Source organism: Manis javanica, chromosome 2 (genome assembly GCF_040802235.1).
Source record: "Manis javanica isolate MJ-LG chromosome 2, MJ_LKY, whole genome shotgun sequence".
NCBI lineage: Eukaryota > Metazoa > Chordata > Mammalia > Pholidota > Manidae > Manis > Manis javanica.
In genome coordinates, this window is record NC_133157.1 from 223129315 (window position 1) to 223153260 (window position 23946).

General features: G+C 56.9%; 1 protein-coding gene across 1 annotated transcript in view; it reads left to right on the forward strand.

Annotated features, from left to right (window-relative positions):
* Positions 1-23946, forward strand: part of LOC108390238 (t-SNARE domain-containing protein 1) — an 86434-nt gene that overhangs the window by 48521 nt on the left and 13967 nt on the right. The window contains 3 exon segments of the mRNA XM_073230239.1: positions 2123-2197; positions 2718-2777; positions 12135-12293. Of these exon segments, the coding sequence (XP_073086340.1) occupies positions 2123-2197; positions 2718-2777; positions 12135-12293 (294 nt within the window).

Here is a 23946-nt window from a genome sequence, read left to right on the forward strand (position 1 = left end):
ATCCCTCTACCCACCCTTGCCAGGGCAACACACCCGTCTTTGTTACCTGCACCCCATCCAGGTCCCCAAAGGTTGGAGGGCATGTATCCAAAACATCCAATCCTGTTAAACCTTCAAGAGAGCCGGAGCCTGCTTTCACGAGCGAAGCTGTGCTTGACACCTGCTCATTTGCACATGGCCCACGGCTCCGTGTGAGCTACTACAGCCAAGTTCAGTGGTTGTGATAGAAACTGGCCTGCAAGTCCTAAAATACGCCTGGCCTCTTACAGAGAGAGGTTGGGCTCTGGTGGGGAAGAGGCACACGGCATGCCACCGCCTTCTGGAGGATGCCACCCAGCAGTCAAAGGTGTGGAACACTGATACTGCTCCAGCCTGGGGGTCTGCCAAGCCCAGACGCTGAGCAGGAGGCCAGAGGCAGAGCGCTTGTCCTGTTTATGTGAAAGTCGAGCACGTGCAAACCTGGGGGTCAGACAGGAGATGAGTGGTGGCCTGCGCTGGGGCTGGGAGCTGTGATTACCCACAGGACACGACGGGACTTTCTGGGGCAATGGAGTTAGATTAAAAGTTGCCAAACTGTATACTGAAAATGGATAAATTTTATTTCATACAATTTAAGTTATACTTTAATAAAAGTAGATCCAGCTCCAGAAGTTGAGTTAGACTTTGATAAACCAAATATGCTAAAAGAAATTTCACAGGCTGGGAGTCAGTTGTCCATGGATGGGGTGGACAGCCAGCGCCCGAAGCCTTACAGGTCCCACGGGAAGCTCAGAACCGCTCTGCACAACTTAACCACAGCTGTCAGTTGTTCAGGATGGGAGACGAGCACCTGGTTCTGGACTCTGGTGGAAATCACCATGGCTCTTCTTATGAGGAGATCACGCAACACCGGGCCAGGTCTGAAGTAGTTTTGTGGCAGTGGCACTCACAGTTGGCCTTTTCATGTGTGGCTTTGTTCTTGACCCTGCCTGCCTGCCTCATCCCTTGGGTACTTATTCATTCCTGGACACGTCTTGGGAACCTCTTAGGTGTGACCCTGTGCTTCTCCCTCAGTCCTGCGGACCACCTGCTGGCTGGTGTTCCCACCCGCTTTTTGTGGAGAAGGATACTGGGACTCAGTCCTGCCCAAGGTGTCTGAGCCAGGGATGAGCCCTGGGCAGATTTGAACTCTGGCCCTCCTGGGCCCACAGCCCATGTTCTGTCCTCTGTGTGTGTCATGAGGGCCAGGAAACCATAGCCTGAGCTCCTTGGGAGTTCCAAGGGTTCACTTTCAGCCTAATCTGTCCTTCCTTCTTTCCACCCACCCACTTACCCACCTGTCTGTACACTCATAGACCCACCTAAGGACCTGACATTCATTTTACACCTACTCTGTGCTGGATATTGGGAGGAGGATACAGCCTAGACCCCCTCTGAGGCTCATAGTCCTGTGCGTGGTGGCTTGGCTGGCTTCAGGGGACAGCGCAGGGAGGGCTGAGGGTGGGGCCTGTGTCTGAGGGGTCTGCCTTGACAGTCCTGCTCACTGCTGTCAGGGCAGAAAGGCTGTGCCGATCCCACAGAGCTGGTGGTGGGTGATGGGGACTGGAGAGCTGCAGGTGTTTTGCTCAAAAGATCTAAAGAGCTTCCTGGGCTCTTGGCTCTGTTCTGGGCACACATATGGTGCCAGTTACAAGAGCCTCATGTGGACACTGAAACAGGCTCCACAGATCTGCAGCCACACAGGACTGTTAGGCCCAGATACTACCGAGTGCCTTTGAAAGGTGTCCATTGGAAACCAGAACTCACTGAAACACAACTCACTGAAATACTGGCACATCTGTGGCTCCTTCTCATTCGTGGGCTTGCATGGCAGTGCATGGTGGCAGAGGAGGGGTGATTCCAAGCTCAGGGGCTGGGTTCAGGTTGAAACTACACAGAAGTCCCCAGGCTGGGGTGGGCTTGATCTGTGACTTGAGACATGGGGCCTGGGGAATGGCCAGGGCCCTCCTAGGAGGTGCTGGGGACAGGAGGGGAGAGCATGTTACTGTTCTGGTTCAAGGGTGTTGGGCACTGACATGGCTTTGTGCCAGGGCTGTGTGGAGTTATGTGAGGGCTGGTGGTGACACATACACTGTCTTTGTAGCAGGAGTGTCTTCAGCTGAACCGCCTAAAAACTCATGTCTCAGATGCCATTCAGCACTATGGAGTGGTGCAAAAGGTGAGAGCCTGTGGGTAGAGGTTGTTGGCCAGGTTGCGGGGGGCTTGGTCCCTTGAGCACTCACTCTGGCTGTCTTGTCCCTGGGTTGGCCTGGTATGGTCCCATCTCTCAGAGCAGAGGGAAAACCAGCCTTGGGGACATTTGACAGTTGTCAGGATCAGGCAGGCATGGCCTCAGGGGATGTGCACTGAGGGGCATTTATTTTCTTGTGGTGCCTGAGGGGCATCATCCCCATAGCATCCTGGGAGGTGAGAGGAACAGGTGTCACCCCATTCAGACAGGTGAAGAGACTGAGCCCCAGAGCTTAATGTGTGGAAGGAGGCCATCCAACAGATCATCAGCAGAGCCCAGCTGGGCCTCCAGTTTTCCTGGCACCCAGGACTGCTCTGTGTCTCAGGAGCTGAAAATGTGCTTTGCTGTCAGTCACTATCAGTACTTTGGGTTTTATCTGACTGTATCTTTTCTCTTCCCCACCTTTCCTGTCCTTCCTGTCCCCTTTGTCTTGTACTTTTTCCAACAGAAAATTGCTGAAAAGTTGAGAGCACTACTTCCTACAGTGCAACGGAGTGGCAGGCAGCAGGTGGGTGCCGAATATTTACTGTAGTTAGTGGGGCTTAGGGGACAGCACAGGGAGGAGCAGGGAGGACTTGGGGCACGGCCCCCGTCTGAGGGGTCTGCCTTGATAGTCTTTCAAAAATTGGCATTTGAACAAAATTTAAAAAAAAAATTGGCATTTGACCTTTGGTCTCTGGGTGGGGGCCTAATACAGGGTAAGGATCGTTGACAGTTCTCTCGTTCTGCAGAACTAACCTGCATTGGACCAGCCCTGCTGTGAGTAGAAAGTGGTAGGAAGGAAATACAGAAGAGAGTGTGATTGGAGCTCTGGATAAGCAGGAGGGAGAGAATCAACAGAAACAGTATTTGGAGAGGTAATGGTTGAGAATTTTCCAAACACTTCAAATATTTCAAGCCGCAGCTTGAATGTATCCTATTTCTTAAAATCACCCGTAGTTGCATCAAAAAATGTTGGAAAACCAGAGACTAAAAAGAAAACCTTAAAAGTAAATGAAAGCTGCAGAAAAAAGTCACATTATTCTTATAGGAGCAACAAGACTGACACCTGATTTCCTAAAAAAAACCAATGGAAGCCAGTGACAATGGAAAGCCATCTTTAAAGCCTTTAAATCCCTGAAGGGGAAGTAACTGCTCACCTGGGATTCCACATCTGGTGAACAATTTTTCAGACATGAAGGTGGAATGAAAATATTTTTAGAGAAACAAAAACTGATAGGATTCATCATCAACAGAACTCTCTAAAATTGGAAAAAGGAAAATGACCCAGATGGAAGCACAGAAGTGGAGAAAGGAATGTAGCACTGAGGAGAGTTAGATGCAGCTACATGTCAGTTGAGGGTGACTGTGAGCCTATAGTGATGATTGGTGGGGTTTGCGACACGCGGCAGGTGAAGATACTGGGACGGCAAGTGCACAGAAGACACAGAGGAGGTGGGTGGTGTTAGTGTTGTAATGTCCTTGCACCATCATAGACATGACAATGATGCTAACTTAAGGTGGGTGGTTCTAAGTAGAGGATGCACGCCTGTTACTAGGTGACACTGAGAAGACAATACCGAACATATGCTGTAAAGTAAGCTAATAGAGAGGAACACATGAGAGGACAACACAACATGATTAACTTAAAAGAAAGCCAATAGCAAATGGGAGGAGTAGGAAAAAATAATTGTAAGATGATAGATTTATACCAAATTTATTTATAATTATGTTAAAGTAAAATGGCCTACCACCTCCAATTAAAAGGCACAGATTGACAGACTTGGTTAAAAAAAAAGCAAAACAAAACCAAACTTGTATAGTGCTTATGAGAGACATCTCTTAAATATAAATCCAGAAAAATGTTGAAAGTGAAAGTCTGGAAAAGATAGATAGCTATTGTGCAGCCACAAACCACAGGAAACTGGCACAGCTCTATTAATGCCAGAATCAGCAGGCGTCACTTGGAGAAGTCTACTGGTGATATAGAGGAGCATGGCATAAGATACAATGTTAATTCAAATGTAAGATGCAACTCTACATTTATATGTACCGAATGATATAGCCTTAAAATGTATGAAGTAGAACTGACAGTAATAAAAGGAAAAACAGCAAATCTACAATTATAGTTGGAGATTTTGAAACACCTCTCTAAATGACTGATAAAATAATCTGAAAACAATTCAGTAAGGATGTAGAAGAGTCAGCCAACTCTACAAATTGATGTACGTGGATCTCATTGATGTTCATTGACACCATCACCAGCCACGGGAGTATGTGTATTCCTTTCAAGTACACAAAATGCATACGCTGCCCTGCAGAGCAGGTTTCAACATAGCCCAAAGGGTCGACATAATATGGAGTATGTTCTCTAATCAGAGGGAAGTGAAACTAGAATTTCAGAACAAAAACGAAAGTGCCAAGGGTTGAGAATTTAAAGAGTACCATTTAGATCTCTATGGATCAAAGAGGAAATTACAGTGGAAACTAGAAACCATCTTGAACAGAACAAAAATGAAAATGCAAGGGATCAAAACCTGCCGGCTGCAGCTAAAGCAGTGGTTACAGAGGAAATTTCTAGCTTTAAATGCATATACTAGAAAATAGGAAAGTGTGAAAATCAGTGATTTAATTCCCCATTTTGAGAAGTTAGAACAACAGATTAAGTTTGAAGACAATATATAAGAAAAAGCAGAAATCAGTGAAATATAAACTAGATGTGCAATAGTAAAAGCTTAAAAAACCAAAAGCTGGTTCTTTAGAAGGATGAATAAAATTATTAAAACCTAGGAGATCAATGAAAATATATATAGAAAATTCAAGTTACTAGTATCAGGAATAAAAATGACTACTTTGTTTTAGATCCTACAAATTATAATAAGGTACTATGAAGCTCTTATGAACAACTTTATGCCAAAATTTGGCAATTTAGATAAAGTATACAACCAAGATATATAGAAAATCTGGAAAGTCCAGTATTTATTAAAGAAATGAAATCCATTTCTTTTCTTTTAGTTAAAAAGCATCCCACCAAGAAAACTCCAGACCTAGATGGCATTACTGGTGAGGTCTCTCAAATATCGGAGGGATAAGTAACACCAATCTACCCAAACTTTCACAGAGAATATGAAAAGGGAACATATTCCCCCTTGCTCTATGAGGCCAGCAAACCAGCAGATTCTTAATGAGAATATCATAAGAAAGAGAGTGACTCCTGACCGATGTATTAATAAGCTAAGTCTGGCCTCATATAAAAAGATGGCACAGCATTATAAAGTGGGGTTTATTCTAGGGATGCAAAGTTGGTTTACATTCAGAAATAATCAGTGTAATTTGCCATGTTCATTGAGTAAGAGAATCTACAGGATCATCTCAGTAGATACAGAAAAATATTTGGTAAAATTCAACACCAACCCAGGGGACTTAAAACTGTCAGTGGAACTAGGAATAGATAGGAATGCCTTTAATCCGATAAAGGGTATCTTCAGAAATCCTACATGTAGCATCACTCTTACAGAGATATTAAAATCTTTTCTCCTGGGATCAAAGACAAGATACGGAGTCTAGTATTAAGTCTTCTCATCCCCATTGTGCTGGAGGGCATGCCCAGGGCATGAAGATATGAAGAGTAAATAAAAGGTATGAGAGCTGGGAGGAGAGAAAATACTTCAGAGACAAGATCGTGTCATGAGAAAATGTGAATGCATCTGCAGATAGCTTAGAACTAATGAGTGAACGTGACAGGATTACTGATATGTCAATCCACAAGAAATGGTATGTGCAAAGGATACCTTGGAACTGCCACTTAAAAAGCGATGCCATCTGTAGTGCCATGAACGCTGGGAAGATGTCAAAAGCTGTTTAAGGCCTGTATCTGGAAAACTGCAGACCTACACCGTGGAGGTGTATACCATGTTTATAGATTGGGGAACTTGATAATGAGATGTCAGCTCCCACCAAGAGGATCTGTAAACTCAGTACAACCCAAATAAAAACTCCAACAGGTTTTGAGTGTGTGTGTAAATTGTCAAGCTGGTTCTAAAATGTGTATGTAAGTGTAAAGGGCCCTGAAGAGTTAAGATGATTTTGAAGAACAGAATTGGGGAATTTACTCTACCAGGTATCAGAATATGATAAAAAGCAGTGGAAATGGAAACTGTGGTGTTTGTTGAAGGCTAGACAAGCAGACAGTGGGAGAGGAGGGATCTAGGAGCAGAAGCTCCCACCCACGATCGCCTGGTTTGTGCAAGGTGCACTGCCGTGAGGTGAGGAGTGGAAGATGTATCCGGGACTTGACATTGGGTTGGCTGGGTGCTTGACCTGGGGAAAGGATCTTGCTGAGCAAATGGCAAGTCCGCGTTGAGCACCGCTGCCCCACTGCATTTCAGTATTGGAGTTGCCAAGGAAACAGTGCGGCCAGTCACTGACAGAGGAACGCTCTGCTCGCAGAGAGGAGAGAGCCAGGTCAGCTTCCACAGTGGGTACCATCCCCATGGCCATGTTCCTGGCAGCCGACACAGGGCCGCTGGCCTGCATGCACCCTTGTACTGTAGCAGTAGGACCCTGTCTGCAGCAGGGAAAGACATTCCCACATGAGGCCATAAGCCCAGCCCAGGCCAGGGCTCTGTCTTGGTGAGGGGGCGCTCCAGGCTCACAGCCCATCCTGCCTTGGCTGGGAGGGCGCCAGAAGACCGCCATTCCCAACAGACCCTCTGCCTTAACTCACCCCCCACACAAAACCCTTCAGCTGGAAATAGGCCTAAATTTGAGAGATAGGGCCATGAAGCTTCTAGAAGATATGTAGGAGGTGATCTTTACATCTTTATGGTAAGCGATCATTTCTTACACAGACGAAAGAGGACGAACTATAAAGGAAAAGTGACAAACCTGACTTTGTGAAATTAACATGCCATTGAGAGAGCGACAGGGCAGCCCGCAGAGCGAGAGAAGGTGTTTGCAGAGCACGCATCTGAAGAGGATGTATCCAGAATGTATAAAGGACTTTTACCAATCAGTAGAAAAAGGCTCACAGTGCAAAAACGCAAATGGGCAGAGGGCTGAGGTGGACACATCACAAAAAGGGTCACCCAACTGGCTAAGAAATGCACAAAGGTGCTCAGCGTGTGGCATCAGGAGGCAAAGCTATCCTGCGGTGCTCTGTCAATACACACCACCAAAATGACTACAAAAACCACAAAAACAGGAAAATACTGAGAGTCAGTGAGGGGTGGGGCTACTGGGTGTCTGGCACACCACATGAAAATATCTCCTGAAAACAAAATGTTAAATGTTTCTTACCCATGACCTTGCAATTCCACCCGAGTGTATCCCCAGCTCAGTGCACATTCGTGTCTGCCGAAGTCTCGTGAGAGAGTGCTCGTAGCCGCCCCCTGCAGATAGAATGAACTGTTGCCATCAAGGCCACCAGGCTCGGACAGGATGTTGAGCCAGAGGAGCCTGACACCAGAGAGGGAGAGAGGAGGGCAAACCAGGCTGAAGAGACGGCCCTCCGCAGCCAGGTGGCACCTTCCTTAGCTGGGGGCAGTGCGGTGACAGGGCGGCGGGCGGGTCCCGCGTCCTGGCAGGGTCCCGCATCTTGCGTGGGAAGTCTTTCCTTTGTAGAATTCAGACCATTTATGATTTGTGCTTTTAACTGTAGATGTTTATATTGCAGTAGAATTTTTTTTAAAAAGGGAGAGAGTGCTCAGCAGTGCTTCCGAGAAATTAGGAAGATTAGATATTTCTGGGGGTTTGGCAAGCTGTAAGCGACAAGGGGACGTGCTACCCTGTCCACCATGGGGATTGGCCACTGTCTGCAGGCCGGGAGTCCCCGCAGGAGACAGTGCCCGCCACCCGCCTTCTCCCATCTCAGCCGAGTGCTGGCTGTGGCCGTGCGCAGGTCAGCCTTGGTGGAGTCAGCCATCTGGGGGGTTGGCCGCAGCCTCCGCCGGGTCCAGCGCCAGTCGCAGACCCAGATCAGACCCAGGGGCATCTTGGCTAGCTCCTGCCCTTAGGCGAGGCTGCGACTGTTGGGGTCTGGGCACAGGTCATGTGTGTGCTGTGCTTTGCCAGCTCAGCACAGGGTCCCAGCAGAGTTCCATGTTTCCCTGGGCACAGCAGTCTGAGATGCGCTTCACCCTCACAGGCTAGCTGGGCATTCCCTGGCAGTGGCTCTGTTTGAATGGGAGTTGGGAACGAGTGCTACAGTCATGCCAGTTCTGCCATCTGGGCTTTGACAAGCCTCCAGAAACTTCCAGTGGTTAACGAAGTAGAGTAGAACTCAGTGGCCAGCCCTGGGCTACTGACCAGCAGATGTGTTTCTCAGATGGGTGGCTGGCTAGTGCCTGGTCCTGCCCTCCCACCAGCGTCACGCGTGTTCCCACACGGAGCCCTGGGTCGGAGTGCATGAGAAAGTGGTCCATTTCCCAGAGCCCCTGAGAGCCCTGGGGCCACGGCGTGTCCTCCCCAAGCATTGACTCGGCTTCAGTCTCTTCTCACGGGAACCGCTCACAGCCCCGGAGCCCAGCCACCACGCTGAACTGTGGTCTTCTCCCCTACATGCCAGAGTGGGACCCAAAGCCTTGGCCTTGGAGGGAGGAGAAAGCTGCCTTTGTTGGCTTCCCCTCGATCTGGAAAACCATCACACGGCCAGCCCCTCGCTTTGCCAGCAAGTCCCTAATCCCAGCTTCAGAGCTAAAGACCCGAATCGGGCCTTTGTGAGGAGAATAAAGGAGTGCTTTCTGATCCTTTCAGGAGATCAGGCATCTAAGCTATTTCTTCCTGCCCAGTGTCTGGTCATGGGCTACTTGGGGAGCACGGCCCAGTTACCTGTGGAGGTGAGGGTGTGTAGGCACCCTTGGTCCTCAGCTTTCAAGGGGCCTCCCCTGAAACCCCCAATGCCGGGGAAGGTCGCCTGTAACATCCTGTGCGTTTCCTCTGCCCAGCATGTGGGCTGGCCTGTGGGGCTTGCGTGGACATGCCAGCGTTTTCCCAGGGCCTCCTGCTGGCAGGGCTTTGCTGTCACAGACACTGCAACAGAGAGCGTTCCTGGGTCCCACCCTGGGGTGCAGGCACCTGTGCACAGGGGATTGCCGCATTTTCCTGGGAGCCCCATGCTGATGGAATCAGAGTGGGGAGTAGGCCTCCGTGGGGCGTGGGGCTGAGTGCCTTATTCTAGAGCAGGCCCCTTTGTGGGGGGACATCACTCTTTGGAGGCCTGCGCCATCAGCATGCCAGCCACAGGCCCTGGCACCACCCTCAAACACACTGGGAAGGGGAGGTGACAAATGCCAGTTGTCCACAGATTGCTCAGATCTTTTACTTTATAGTCACCTGTCCATGTATATACATAGAGGCCTCTGGCTTCTGGGGAGCATGGTACACTGGAGAGTGCTGGCTTTGCGCAGAGAGCTGGTTTGGCATAGGGTCCACCATTCCCCTTGGGGGCCTGGAGAACTGACCCTGACAGTGACTGCCTGGCCTTAACAGGGCTGGCAGCAGGATGAGGGGAGCAGCCAGCCCCATGCCATGTCCCTCATCACCAGGGCCTCCGGCAGGCGGGTTGCCTGGCCACCTGGATGTCCCCTGTCCTCTGTCACACTTTCAGTGTCGTGCACCCACCCATGCTGGCGTTTGTCACAATGTGCTGGAGTTATCTGTGCCATTTGTTGTTTCTGTGGCCAGCTGAGTAGTCTGTGCACCTCCATCCCCAGGCCTGGCACGGGCGACCATCGTGGGAAAGGATGAGTTTGCAGGCTGTGTGCCCCCACAGATGAGGCCATCTGCAGGCTGCCCTGGTGGGCTGTGTGGGGCCACAGTGATGCCTGCAGAGAGTGGCTCTGCTGGGAGGACAGGCAGGTCCCGTAACTGCCACCTATAAGATAGGCTCACTGGGGCTGCAGGGGCATGCTGCCCAGGTTCCCCTGGAGTCCCACAGGCTGCCCCCACAGGCGTCAGTGTGGCCAGTGCTGTGCCACATGGCCCTGCACAGGAGGGTGGGAAGGTGAGCGCGTTTCAGGCAAATGTCAAGGGCCCCTGTAACGAAGAGATAGGAGAAGACAGGCGGGTGGCAGCCTGTGCAGTCTCCTTCCAGGTGACCAGCACGAGCGTCCTGCACATGTGGGCCAGCAGAGGGGCGGCTGCGAGCCATGTCCAGCCCTGCATCTCCATCCTGTCCCCATTGCCCGGACACCCACAGAAGGGGCTCAAGGAGAGTTCTGAACTTGAATTGGGTGGGTCAGAGGTGGCAGCTGTGCCTGCCACCTACCGCACACCCAACACTGACTTTCAGAGCCCACAGAGTCCCTGCCACCAGGACAGCACTGTGGTGGCCAGAGGAGTGAGCAGACTCTGTACCCAGACTCGGCTGAGGGTGTCACCACTCGGGCCAGGGGAGGGGTGGGGACCCCTGTGCTGCTTGGCGACTGGATTGGCAGGGAGGAAGCCATTCCAGTCAGGACTCCTGGTGGCCCTCGGGCACCCCTGTGTTCAGGAAGCACCAAGCTCCTCCTGGTCTTGTGGCTCTTGCCTGGAGCTCCTCTGTGCTGGAACTGGAGCCTGCAGCCCCACCTCCGGTCTGCGCCATCCCGTCCCAGGAGCTGCGGCCTGGGCCTCTATGTCCTCCTTTGCAATAAGGGCTTGGCACTGTGCCTCGCGGGGTGGGTGGGAGCCTCAGAGACGTTGGCACGCCTCCCTGGAGCCTCAGCCCCACCCACCCCCGGGCTTGTGTCTGTCATCTGGGCCTCTGCCTGCTGTCCTTTGGATTACACACACACACACACAGATGTATTGACTTTCTCACATATAATCTCATGCATTCACACCCATATACACGCTCACATTTGCACACATTCACACGCTCACACTTGCACACACGCATTCACACCCATACACACACTCACATTTGCACACATTCACAGGCTCACACTTGCACACCCCCCCCACTGTGGAGAAGAGCCATGCCTGGGGCTGGGGTGGGAGCCGGTGTGCCGCCCTCTGCTTCCTAGAGGGGCCCCAGGGACCTGGCCAGGGACTTTCATAGTCGCACATTTTCAGTTTAATTTAAAATGTCATCTGTGAGAAGCAACAGCTCCCATTCCCATTGCAGCTCTCCCCTCCCCTCTGCAGGCGGTAGGGCAGCCCGCAGGCTCCCCCACAACCCCACTCAGGACCTGATACCTGAGGGCGAGAGTTAATTGGAGGGAAAAGCCACCACTTTATTGAAAGCATTTCTCAGGCTTCCCTCCCCCTGGGGACCATGTAGCATGTGCTCTTCCCTGTGGTGTCTGTCCCTGCTGTGTGTCCATGCCTCGGTTTCCACAGCCGCAGCCCGGCAGCTTGACCCGGTCCTGACTGGCTCGGAGCAGGCTTCCGGGGGGCTCAGCCCTGGGTGAGCAGCTGGAGTTCGTGCTTGTGGCCTGCGTGTGGGTCCCAGGCCTGCCGAGAGGCACACGCCCCCTGAGGGCTGCAAGCGGAAAGCGTCTTGCTCTGCAGGGTCTTCTGTGTGGCCCTGGCTTGGGCAGGCCGTGGGGGTCCTGCCAAGTGCTCCAGGCACCGGGCCTGGGGTGGCCGGAGGTGGGCACATGGTGTCCATATGTCCCTGACCCCTGCCTCCACGTTTGCAGCAGCTCCAGGGCCTCAGCCCTGCGCAGATGTCCCCAGGCCCCAGGCATCAGGATGAGGGCCTGGGGCCCATGGCCCCTTGGGCTGCAGAGCCCGGGGCTGCCTCCTGTCCCCTCCCCAGGGCTTGGGGGTGGGGGGCACGTGGACTCCTGGGGGCTTCTGGGTCCTCTGAGCCCCGACTCAGCTCAAGGTGGAGCTGCCTGCCACAAGTACCCTGGGCCTGGCGCTGGGACATGCCCTGGAAACCAGTCTGTCTCTTCAGCAGGGTCCCCAGGCCACTTTTGCTGAGCTGGCTGACGATGACAAGATCCTTAGCGAGGGTGACAGCATATGGCAGGGCCAGGAGCAGGTGCTGCTTCCCGAGATCACCGAAGAGGACCTGGAGGCCATTCGGCTGCGTGAGGAGGCCATCCTGCAGATTGAGGTGCAGGCCCACATGTGTGTGTATGTGTGTACAAGTGGGTGTGCAAGGGTGTGTGTGGCCTCCTGTCCCTTGATGCTGGAAGTGCATTTAGAATGCAGCAGTTGGACGGCTGGCAGAATCATGCTGCCTCTCGGTGGGGTCCAGCCCCAACTTGTGGCCGTGGGTGGTGGGGTCTGGCTTCTGGCCATGTGCTTGCACTCCGCCCTCTGGGCCACTATGTCCTTGTCAGCAGACATTGGAGCAGGTGCTCTCTGAGGGCCTCCCTGACCTGAAGTTCACAGGGGCTGGGCTTGGGAAACAAATGTCCCCTAAAAGCAGCTTCTAGAAAAATGGACCTGGGCGAGTTGGTAAACCAAAACACTGGCTCAGGGCCTGTCACTGTGTCTGCTCTCCTGGAAGGTGTGGGTGCCCTGCAGGGAGGTGGGGTTCGGCCCTTATATCTGGGTCTCCCCCCTGGCCCTGCTGCCTCCTCCGAGCAGCCCCGGCAGGATGCAGCCTGGGGAAGACAGGCCTCTTCCTCTGGCTGTGATGGCCCAGAGACTGACCGAACACACGATGTCGTGACAAGATGGGCTTTTCCTGGAGAAGCGGAGAAAGGGATCTAGGAACTGTTGCCCCCAAAGACTCGGGGCTCTGGGAGACAGAGGCGCCCACTGCTCCTTCAGTTCAAGAGCTGAAACCCCTGGGCAAGGGCCCCTGACAGCCTCTCAGGCCCGGGGAGGTGTCTGGGCTGTGGTGGGTGGTGGGAAGGGGCTGCAGGTTGGGGGCAGGGCTCTGCCCTTGATAGGTTTGGCCTTGGCCTGGCACCCAGGAAGTAGGGGCTGTGGCAGGCTGCCCCCCAGGGAAGGCTGGCGTTCCTGAGCAGGAGGGGGCTTATGTCTGCAGGCAAGATGGGTCATGGGGTTCCAGTGTGACACCTTGCTAGGGGCCAGCGTGCAGCTGCGTGCCAGGGCAGCAGCCCCCAGGATGGGTCAGACGGCTGCCAGCCTGGCTTCTGTGCTAGCGGGGTTTTCTCATGCCCTAGGCAGCTGGCCTGGGTGCTGCTCTGCATGGTGAGTGCAGAGGGGCCCACGGGGAGGCTTGGCAACGGGTCAGCTGGGACGGAGGGGCCCTCAGTCTTGCTGTGGCCATTAGAGCCGAGCTGGAGTTGGCCGGAGGACCGCGTGGGTGGTGGCCAGCCTCTCCTCGTGTCCTGTTTCCTCATCAGGAGCACAGGTCAGGAGACCTTGTGGCTGGCCAGGAGGCTCTGTGCACTGACCACCACACCCGGGGGTCCTTGGAAAGCGGCTGTCATTGTGTTTGCAGGGCCCTTCTTCAGGTATGCAGTCTGTCCTGGTGACAGTGCCTCCCAAACATGGCCAGTGATGGAGGCCTGCAGCACCCACCAGGAGTGCATGGAGTGAGGTGGCAGATGCCTGGCAGTCTGAGGGGCAGGTGGGCATCCCTAGCTCCTCCAGGGCCAGTCTGGAGCCCACTGCTCGGGGGTCTCAGTAGTTTCTGTCCAGAGCCACAGCAGACGGTGGCTGGGGTAATGGACCGAGGTTCGGGGCAGGGGTTTCGGGGAAGGGGCTGTGGGGGCAGCCTCAGGGGGATGTGGGGAGCCCACACTGGCTGCCTTCAGACTGTTGCTGTGGGACCGAGCTGACTCCTCACCCCCTCCCACTGTTCCTGAACTCCATCACCTGTGTCCCCACTTCCCCCGGCCACATGTTGGGGGATTTTGGATTTATGAGATGATGTGTTCATGAAGTCACAGAGGTAGACTTGGGGTCCAGCAGAGCCCCCTTTGAGGCCCTGATCTGCCCTCAAGGACTTACCTTATTGGGTAGGGGGTGGGGGTGTTGACAGATGGGGAAACTGAGGCCCAGTAATGGAATTAAGGTTGCAGTAGCAGGCTAGTGTTTCATTTGATTCCTGTGTGCCTGTCTGTCTGTTCTGCATGTGGGGGGCATCCATGGGGTGGTCACAGGGCTTGGTGCTGAGGGTCAGAGCTGATGTCTCCACTCAGTGTCCCCCTCCTCACGTTAATCCTGCTGGGGTGCCGTGTCCTGGCTTTAGTCCCACTGACCTTGAACCTGCCATTTGCCTCTATTGTTCCATGTATGAAGTGGGCGGGTGGAGGGGTGGCCTCTCTCTCCAGGGCTGTGCTGTCTCAGACAGCCTGCATGTGGCAGAGTGTAGCAGGCCCTCTGGGGGGCTGTCCCAGGCCCTGGAGGGTGGTGACAGCCTGTCGGGAGCCAGTGGAGTGCCTTGGCTTACAAGGGACCGTAGAGTGAATGAGCGGAGACAGTGCTGACCTGGGGGTGCGGGTACCCCATCCGTGATCCTGGGCCCTTCCTTGGCCCAATGGGCTGACCTGGCCCTGGCCCAGTTAGGTCCTGAGTGAGTGGGGGTGTCCTGCTCCCAGGGCTCTGTAAAGGCCTCCACCCTACCTCCCAGGGCAGCTGTGCTCTGCCAGCACAGCGTCCTTTAAGACCTTTGAGGCCCCCACCTGTGAGCTCACCCCGTGCTCCTCCCCCAGCCTGGACACCCAGGGACAGGCTCTGCTGCTCCTCGGGCCCCTCGCCCCCTGCCTCCCCTGATGCCCGGAATGGGCCTCACCTGCGCTGCTCTGGCTTCATGCCAGCTTTCCCACTGCCCAGAATCCTTTCCCCAGAGCCTGGCACTGCTGGCTGCTGCTCGCCCTGCCCACCAGCGCCCTGAAGCTCGGGCCGGGCTGGGTGTCCTCCGGAATGGGTCTTCCCTTCTGGTGTTGGGGTGACCCCCAGGGCCTGCAGGCACTTGCTTGGCGGATGACCCCATAGAGCTGGCAGTGCCCCCAGGCCAGTGGTTATCCTCCCAGTGATGGAGGCCTGCCCAGCACCCCACCTCGGGGGACATCATTGTCCACCTCGATGGGTGCCATTGTCCTTTGGCTCACTGTTGTGGTGGCTTACTGTCTGGGTGGCTCACTGCCTGCTTGTCCAGTCCCGGGCACGCTTTTTAGCAGTGTTGCTGTCCAGGGGTGTGAGGGGGGCCTGGAGGCCTGCAGATGGACTGGGCACCCTGCTTCTGCCCCTCAGCATGTGTGAGGTGCCTACATGGAGCCATGGCACCTAGGTGCCCCTCCCACCCCCAGGCCAGGTCCCTTTGCCTGTGACTAGACCCTTGCCCCAGAAAGCCCCATGCACTGTCACCTCACCCCCTGCTTCCACTTCCTCAGCAGAACTATTTAGCCCTGGGTGAGGTGCCCCAGCCCTGCTCAGCCCCAGAGGCCAGGGCTGCTCAAGGCACCCTCCCCCGACTGAACACACCTGCCCCAGGGCCTTGTCTCGGCTGCCCTTTGACCTGAGCCCTGGCCTCCCAGGCCTGGACCACACATGCTTTCCCATTCTGGGCTCCACCGCACACTGCCATGTACCAGCACTGTGGCCTCCCTGCCCTAGCAGAGGGCAGTTCCGGGCCCTCCCTGGGCCTCAGTTTCCCTTCTGGGAAGTAGCGGCCTTCTCATACTGGGGCCACCAAAGTGTGTGGAGTGCCAGGGTGGGGCCCGTGGAGCTGTGCAGGGTGTGTGCAGCCAGGGTGGGTGGAGGCACTGGGAGGTGGCACCGGGAGGCTGGGTGGCCTGGGAACCCCCCACCCACTAAGTACCTCCCCCACCGAGTCCACAAGTGGGTGAGTGGTGGGCTAGTGAGTGGCTGCCTGCTGTCCTCAGAGCCCATGCTGGGCTTCTCCCTTGTCATGTCCTGGGTGAAACGGGCCGAGCAGCAAAGTGCCTGGTGCAGGGGGGCTTCGGCCATCAGGAGTGTGTCCCTGGCTGGTCCCTGTCTACTCACTGCCTCAGGAATGGCCTTGCTTGGCCTGTGGACCCCTTGGAGCAGGAGGCCTCAGTGGCCAGCCCCTTCCAGCTGCAGGAGCCCGGGGGTAGCCTGTGCTGCAGTGGGCAGACTGTGAGCTGCCACGCCAGCCTGGGCACAGGGGTCCCAGCAGATGCTCATGGGGAGGCAGGACATCGTCACCCAGTTCCTGATAGGGCGGGCACACAGCTGCATTCCCCAGTCTGAACCCTGCCTTGGGCACTACTGGCGTTTGACCCGGAATTGCCCGGCATCTCTGGGCACGGGAGCGTCAGGGGGGCCAGCCAGGCCTACAGGAAGGTCTCTGCGACAGGAGGGGTGAGGGCTCCGCCCACGTCCTGCGGAGTGCTTGGGCTCCTCTCTGGGGCTCCTTCTCCCTGTCGCTGGTCCCAGGTGGGCCAGGCCTTGGGCAACACCAAACCAGGGTCCGCGGGTCAGGATGTCGGGTGCTGCCAGGCTGCGTACTGGTAGCCTGCGGCCTCCTTACCCTCGGCTCTCTGTGGAGTGGAAGAGGGGGGGTGATTTCCACCCCGTGATAGCAAGCGTGAGCTGTGACGGGGTTGGCAGTGCCGAGGCTGGGGCTGGGCAGGGGGAGCCCAGTCAGGCCGTGTCCAGGGGCTGTTCCCCGCCCCACTGGGGCTGCTGGGTCCCAAAGAGCAGCAGCTCTGCAGGCCCGCTTGCTGCCTCTCAGTGGTTTGTCTACCACTGCTGTGCAGGTGCCGCCAAGCCACGCTTCCTCCGGGGCCTCAGCCCTCCCCTCCCTGGGGCCTGGCCTGTTTCCACTGGCCGTGCGCCCTCCATCCTGTGCCCTCTACAGCTGGCATGCAGGCCCCAGGAAGGGTGCTGGGGGCCCTGTGGCCAGCCCGGGTGGAGCCCGCTCAGCCAGCCGGCAGCCTCTCGCACCCCTCTTGCCCCGAGTCCCTGTCAGCTGTTTCCCAGTCTTGTGGGTGGTTGGAAACAGGGTGCCCTCAGATAAATGGCCTGCGGGACACTTTGAAAACTGGAATGAGGTGGCTCCTGAGGACCAGGTGACAGAACTGCCTCTCAGGAGGGGCAGGAGGGGTACCTTCAGGGCCACACAGGCCTTCTGGAAAAGTCAGACCCTCGGTGGAGTCCCCTCTCCTAGGGGTGTCCTCCCAGAGGACAGAGGGAAGGTGTCAGGGCTGCAGGTTGGGGGCCCCTTCCTTCTGCTGGAACAAGGCTCCCCGCAGAGCTGGGGCCTCCCTCTCTCCCCGAAGGCTGCCCGGGACAGTGGCCTGCCTGTCCAGTGTCCCTATAACTCCCTCCACATGGCCCTCGGCCCCCAACCGTGAAGGGTGCCCCCTGCCTCACCTCTGCAGGGCTGCCCCTCAGCCCAGCCACGGGTCCCTGTTCCGTGTTCCTGCCGCCTCTGCCTCTACCTTCCCGCTGGCGGCCCTCCCGGGTCCTCTGCGGCCTGCCCTCTCAGCCCCTGGAGCAGTCAGCTCCACCTCCCGCCAGGGCCTCCTTGTCACCCTGTGGGTGGGTGGCCAGGTGCCCCGTCTCCTGCCCCCAGCCTGACTCTGTCTGCAGCCCTGTGGGGGTGCTCTCTTGGGCTCCCTCCGGACACATGGCCAGGGCCCACCAACAGGACCCATCAGCTGAGACCAATCACCACCGGAACCCTGGTTCCACGGGCAAAGCACTCTCTCTGCACACAGAGGGCAGGTGGCCTGGAGGGAGAGGCGACCCAGGACCTGCACCGGGACTTCCTGTCCCCTTGCCGGGAGGGGCTGGCTGGTTTTGGGCCCCTCCTGGGAGCAGAGGGTATGTGGGAGTCTGGTCCTGGGTCCCAGGCTCAGCCGTGCTCCTGTGAGGCCATGGGACCCTGAGGAGCCTCTCCTGGAAGCCTTGTTTGCTTATCTGTAAAATGGGCACAGTGACACCAGTTGAGAGGATTAGGTGGACACGAGACCTTTGTCAGCTGAAAGGTGAGGCTGCTGCAGAGGCCGCCTGCCCACAGGGCACGCACATTCACTCCGCTGGCCGAGGGTTCGTCCCAAGGGGACGCTGGGCTATAACTGAGGCCCCAGGGTGGTGTGGGGGCATTTTCCTGGGGAAGGAGGCTCTCGTGTCTCCAGGGGCTATGGTCTAGCCAATCTGCGCTCGGAGAACCAGGCTGTCTGGTAACGTTGCCCCAGAAGGCATGCAGCCTCATTGGATGCGTGCCAGGGTCACTAGGAAGAGTGTGGAGACGGGTGTCCATTGGTGTGGCAAGGGGGCAGCCAGCCACTGCAGCCCCGGGACTGCCATGCAAATGCCCACCCCCTCCCCCCCGTCCCTGGCTGCCCCCTGCAGCCATGGCCTCCCTGCTGGGCTCCTGCTCCTCTGTCCTCCGCACTTAACTGTCGGGGACCTTGTCCCTCCAAGCTTGGGCAGCTGACTCCCTTTTGCCTTCGAGTTTTGTCCCAGATGTTATCCACGCTGTTTAATGGTCTTGTCTTCTGAGAACACATGCCCCGTGGGGGCATCTTTGTGATGGTCACTGCTGTATTCCCAGGGCCCAAAGGGTCCAGGACACTATCTGGGCACTCGGGTACTGTTCCCTGGCAAGTATGGATGAGTGGGTGGGGGTGGATGGATGAGAGGTGGGTGGGTGGATGGGCAGTGGGAGGGGGGTGGGGGATGGATGGTGGGCAGGGGTGGATGCTGGGGTGCCAGTAGGTAGATGGGTGGGGATAGTGGACGGCAGGTGAATGGTGAGTAGGTAGTGCAAATTGGGACTCACAGATGGTTTGTGTTTTAATAGAAGACTCTGCTGCCTTTATTTACATGCATCTCCTCATCGGCCCACACGAAGCCCCCTGGGAGCGAGCACTCCTGGTTTCCAATTTTAACAGAACTGAAGTGAAGAGGAGGCTGGAGAAGACACATTGGCGCCCAGGCCACGCGGCCTGGGTGGCAGAGCGGGGCTGGAGTGCCGGCTGCCGGCTCAGGAGCCCTTGGCCCAGCTGCCCTGGCTGGCACTTGCCCCTTGGTCAGCGAGGAGGCCACCGAGGCAGCCCATGAGGTGGTGGCAGCGCCCTGCAGGGGAGCCGGCCCAGGAGGCCAGCCCCACCCACCCGAGGCCAGCCGCGAGCCTGGTCAAGGCTCCTGCAGTCTGGGGCCAGGGCAGTGCTGCCGCCCTGCGGCGGGGGCGGGGCGAGGACAGGGGGTGGGCTCTGGTCTGGCCGCCTGAGCTGAGCCAGGGCGCCTGTCCACACCTTGCTGGGTCTGCCCTCCGCCAAGCCCGTCTCACCTGCTCTTACCTGGAGGGCTGGAACTCCCTGCTTCCCGCCGGAGTACATGTGCCACCAAGCCCTGGCGCAGGCCTGGGGCTCACCAGCTGCTCTGTTGCCATGGCTGCCTGGCAGGCCTAGGAGGAGGAGGCTGGGATGGGGAGGGGGCCAGGAGGGACCTCCAGGATGGGCAGCTCCCCTCCCCACAGTCGGCAGTGTGCAGCCGAAATGCAGGGGGTGGTTGATCTGGCCAATATCTAACTATAAATACATGAATAAATCAATAAAGTTCAGCTAGGCTATTACCTGGAACAGTCTTTGTAGGTGGCTGGTTGCCAAGATCCTAATTATAAGGAGACATTATGTGTTAGAGAAAAATGCAGTGGTATTTTCTTTTCTTTCGTACAAGTGAAGAAAACACACACGTGTGCGCACACCCCAAGGTTTTATTATGTCCCACGCAAGATTTCTATTCCATGGTGCCAGTGAGAGAAGGAAGATTCTATGACTGGTTTTAGAAGTAATCAGGAAAATAATTGCCTAGCTTCAACATTTACTAAGTTGAGGTGTTTTTAGTGCCTCCCTCTGCCACTCACCTTCAGGCCCTTGCCTGGGCCCCTGGCCGCATGCACCTCGGCTGAGGCTGTGCCACAGCCCCAGAGGGCTCCATCCTGTGTCAGTGAGGGGGCTTCTGGACCCCCTTCCATCAGGCTCAAGACCAGCCTGGCTTTGAGCTGCACCCCAGACTGAGGAGTGGGCTTCTGCCTGGAACTTGACTCCTACTCAGGTTCCTGTAGAGCTCTGCTGCCTGCCGGAGGGGTGCCCTTGGCATCATTGGCCAGGAGCCACGCCTTCCCAGGGCCCTCACACCGTGACTACAGGGACCCCGCCGTGCCTGATGCCATGCCCAGCCCTCTAAGCCTGTGCGCTCTCCCTGCCGCTGAGGCTGCCCTCTGCACGCCTCCTCCTCTGGCCTGTCATCAGGCTGCCCCCGTGCCCGCCCAGGCCTGTGGCAGCTATAGGTCGGCCAGATCTCATCGCCTCTCCATTCTGCAGAGGGTGTTGAGTACTGGGGTGAATAAGACACACCTCCTCCCCATCCTGAGGTCCCAGCCCCTGTGTGATCTTGTAGGGGGAGGTGCACACCTGAGAACACCTGTCTGTGGATACAGCGTCCCAGCTGCTCCATGGCACAGGGCCTGGGCTGGGGACTGCAATCCCCAGGGTCCAGGGCCACGTCTGCCTGATACTACTGGGAAGTCATCAGGGCTGGAACTTGTGGCTCCAGATCCTTCTGGCCACTGGAGACTGAGTCAATAGGCTGATCTGGTATCCTGGGGTTCCTGGACTCTGAGTAGCCCCTGGGAGCCTATCTGGGCCATGTGCTGAGGTCACGTGGGAGGCTGCTGCCTGGTGTCCAGGAGGGGCCTGCAACCCCAGACTCCCCACCAGTTCCCACTGCTCTTCATGGAGGGTGCACCCTGATGACCCCATCAAGGTGTCCAAAGGTCAGGTTGGGCCCCACATGTGACCACCAGTGAGCCAGCCCTGCGTAGCCACCCTTGGTGGGAGGAGGGGTCTGACAGGATGTCATGCCCCTAGGACGTAAGAGCATCACAAGAGGTGAGAAGACAGGGCTCTCCTGGGCAAGATGGGGTGCCCAAAGCTGGAGGGGCCTGGGTGGGGAGGGGCAGGGCAGTGGGGAGGGACATCTGAGGGTTCTTCTCCGGCTACAGGCCTGGGGAGGGCAGAGGCGGGACTCGGATGTGGGTGCCAAGCCTCCTGTGCTGACAAGTCAGGGGACAAGCAGTTCAGCTCATGGTAGATGCACCCATTGTGGATGAGGGGTCATGTCTGGGCCACACGGGGATCACTTCTCTGCAGGATGCAATGCAGACGCAAAAGGGTTTCATAGTGTTGCAGTTTTCAGGAGCCCCACCTGAGCTTCTGTTCAAGACGAATCATGTTTATTCATCACTGAACAACTCAGAGGGTCACGGGCCCTGGGTCTGAGGGGGCGAGGCAGGGCATCAGATGGTGTGCTGAGGATGTAGAGGTGGCCTGGCTTCCGCACATCAGGGGCACATCTGCTGAGAAGTGGTGAAGGTCCGATCTGGGCGGCAGGCATCTGGAAAGGAGCGAGGTGGGAATGGAAAAGGGGTGTCTGTGTGAAACGGATCTGGGGACCTGCTGACTTCCAGGGACCAGTGAGCAAGACCTCCCTGGGGCACAGCCCTGATGGTGAGGGGCCTGAAGCTGAGGCCCTGGGTGCACCATCCAGGGTGGGTCACCTGCATAAGGTCCCCCTCTGTGCTGTGGCTTTGCCCACCACGCTCTCAGGGTCCGGAGCACAAGTGAACACCAGGATTTCAGCCCACGCTGCGGCGGCTTAGCTCCACTCTCCTAGCTGCCTATTTGCAGGGCCAGCTGGGACCAAACAGGCACCTGGCCACTACCCGCCTGGCTCCATCTCTCCCACTCAGGGCAGAGCCCTGTGTGTGGTCCTGGTAGGTTGGCTAGGGGACGGCAGGGACCTAGACTGGGCACCCCCAGCCTGAGACAGCCAGCCCAGGGCTGCTCCTGGCAGCCATCCACAGCCACAGCTCTGGCTGCATGCCGAGGGCTGCTTGTTGGAAGGAGCCAGGCCCAGGTGGACATGGCGGAGTTTATAAGGCTGGTTGGTGGCCATGGTGCGAGCTGCGCTGGGAACACTGCATCTGAGGCTGTATTGGGTCACTGGGGCCGGTGCTGCTTCTGGTGGGGGACACACAGTGCAGTGGCCACTCCTGCCCCAGCGGGCAGCCCGAGCACCCTGAGGCTTATGTCTCCTGCTCAGCTACATCCCCTTGCCTTCTCCTTCACTGAGGCTGTGCTCCTGTAGGCAGGGAGGGCCCAGGGCAGTGCGGCACCAGCCATGGCCCTAGCTGCCTCTGCCCCCGGGAAGGGGTACAGTACATGCACACAAGTCCCTCGTGTGCGGGCGGCTGTGCTGCATGGCCTCTCTGGGAGTGAGGCTTATGGTCCCTCCAGGTGCTGTGACTGCCAGGGTGTCCCATTGCCAAAAGTGACCTGGGTGGTGAAGCCTGAGTAGGTGGTGACCTGCATCAGGTCTTCCCAAACCTGGGTGTGAATGCTGGTGTCCTTGGAAGAGGCCCTCCTTCACCTCTCCGTGACTCCGTTTCCCTGTGTGCCCTGTCTGCGAAGTGGGGGCACCAGCAGGTGAGCTCACACTCTGTGTGGGGGGCCTGAGCTGCCTTAGAAAGTCTCCCATGAACCCCTGAGTCCACGTGCACCCCAGGCCAGCCTCACGTGAGGGAGGCCCTTGTCTGCGGCAGGCCTGGGTGTGCTCAGCGGCCAGGCTCAGGGGTGGCGTGCAGCCAGAGCCCAGCGTCTGACAGGATGGGCGGGGCCTGGAAGCCTGGAGGTGGGGCCGGTCTGTCCGAGGCCTGGCTGACCCGTAGCCTTTGTCCCCTGATCTAGCTGTCTGACCTCCGGGTGCAACCTAAGCTTGGCCTCCCAGGAGGCTTTGGGAAGGTTGTGGAGATGCGGATCCCAGGAACAGGCCCAAGCCTGGGGCTGCCCTGCCCCCACCATCAGTGGCTGCATCTCCAGAGCCCAGACCCTAGGCCCTGCATTTGCCACCACCGTCCCGGCCCTGGATGGCTTTCCCGCAGAGTGGCCATGGCCCTGCGCTGTGTGTAAGCCCAGTAATTGAATTGATGGTACATGTTGGTTTAAAATCATGCTAATTGCTTCATTTCCCAGAACACTCTTCAAAAGAAAATGAGTTTCCCTGTAATATTTTGCTGTGGGTGAAGTGACCCTTGTGGAAATCACTCCAGGCTCTGGAATGAGCTGCACAGTGGGTGGGCACTGGGGCAGGGTTCCTACCCCCACCCAGCCTGTGTCACAGTGTGAAGGAGGCTTCCCTGGCCTGGACTCAACCCCGGCCGCACCAGGCACTGAGGGCGGGAGGTTCGGCTCTGCTCAGGTGCTGGGTGTGGAAGCCAGGCTCTGAGGTCGGTGGCTTTGCCCCCGGTTGCGTGGCTGGCCCTGAGGAGTTGTCTGTGGGCAGGGTAGCAGTCAGGAAAGGGGTGAGCTTGCGGTCAGGAGATGGCAGTCCCAGCTCTTCCCCTTTGTCAGAGGCCCCAGGGGCCCTGGACCTTCTTGAGCCCCACAGCACCTGCTGTCAGATGCGCGCCATGACCGACCCTCGGGTGCTGCCTGGTGTGAAGGTGGCGGTGTGGGACATGCCACCAGCCCAGCTCCGGGTGTGTGTTGTGTGAGAGGGGTGGCTGCTGGGTCTCAGTGTCACTGCTACTTTGCAGGACAAGTGGAATTAAGAAGACGCTGGGTAAGAGGCCAGTGTGATGTGCTGGGGTGAGGTCCCCCAAAGTCCTCCCGGTCCAAGTTTCTGCTTTTTACCCTGTTCATGAGCTTCATGAGGCTACTCAGTCTTTGGATGACGGAGGACTGCCTCTACCCCCCCCCACCCCCGTCCCGCTCCTTCAGGACCCGCTGAGCAGCTGGGTTGCGCCGGGTGCTGGGTGTGCAGAGGGGGACGTAGGCCCTGTCTGCCAG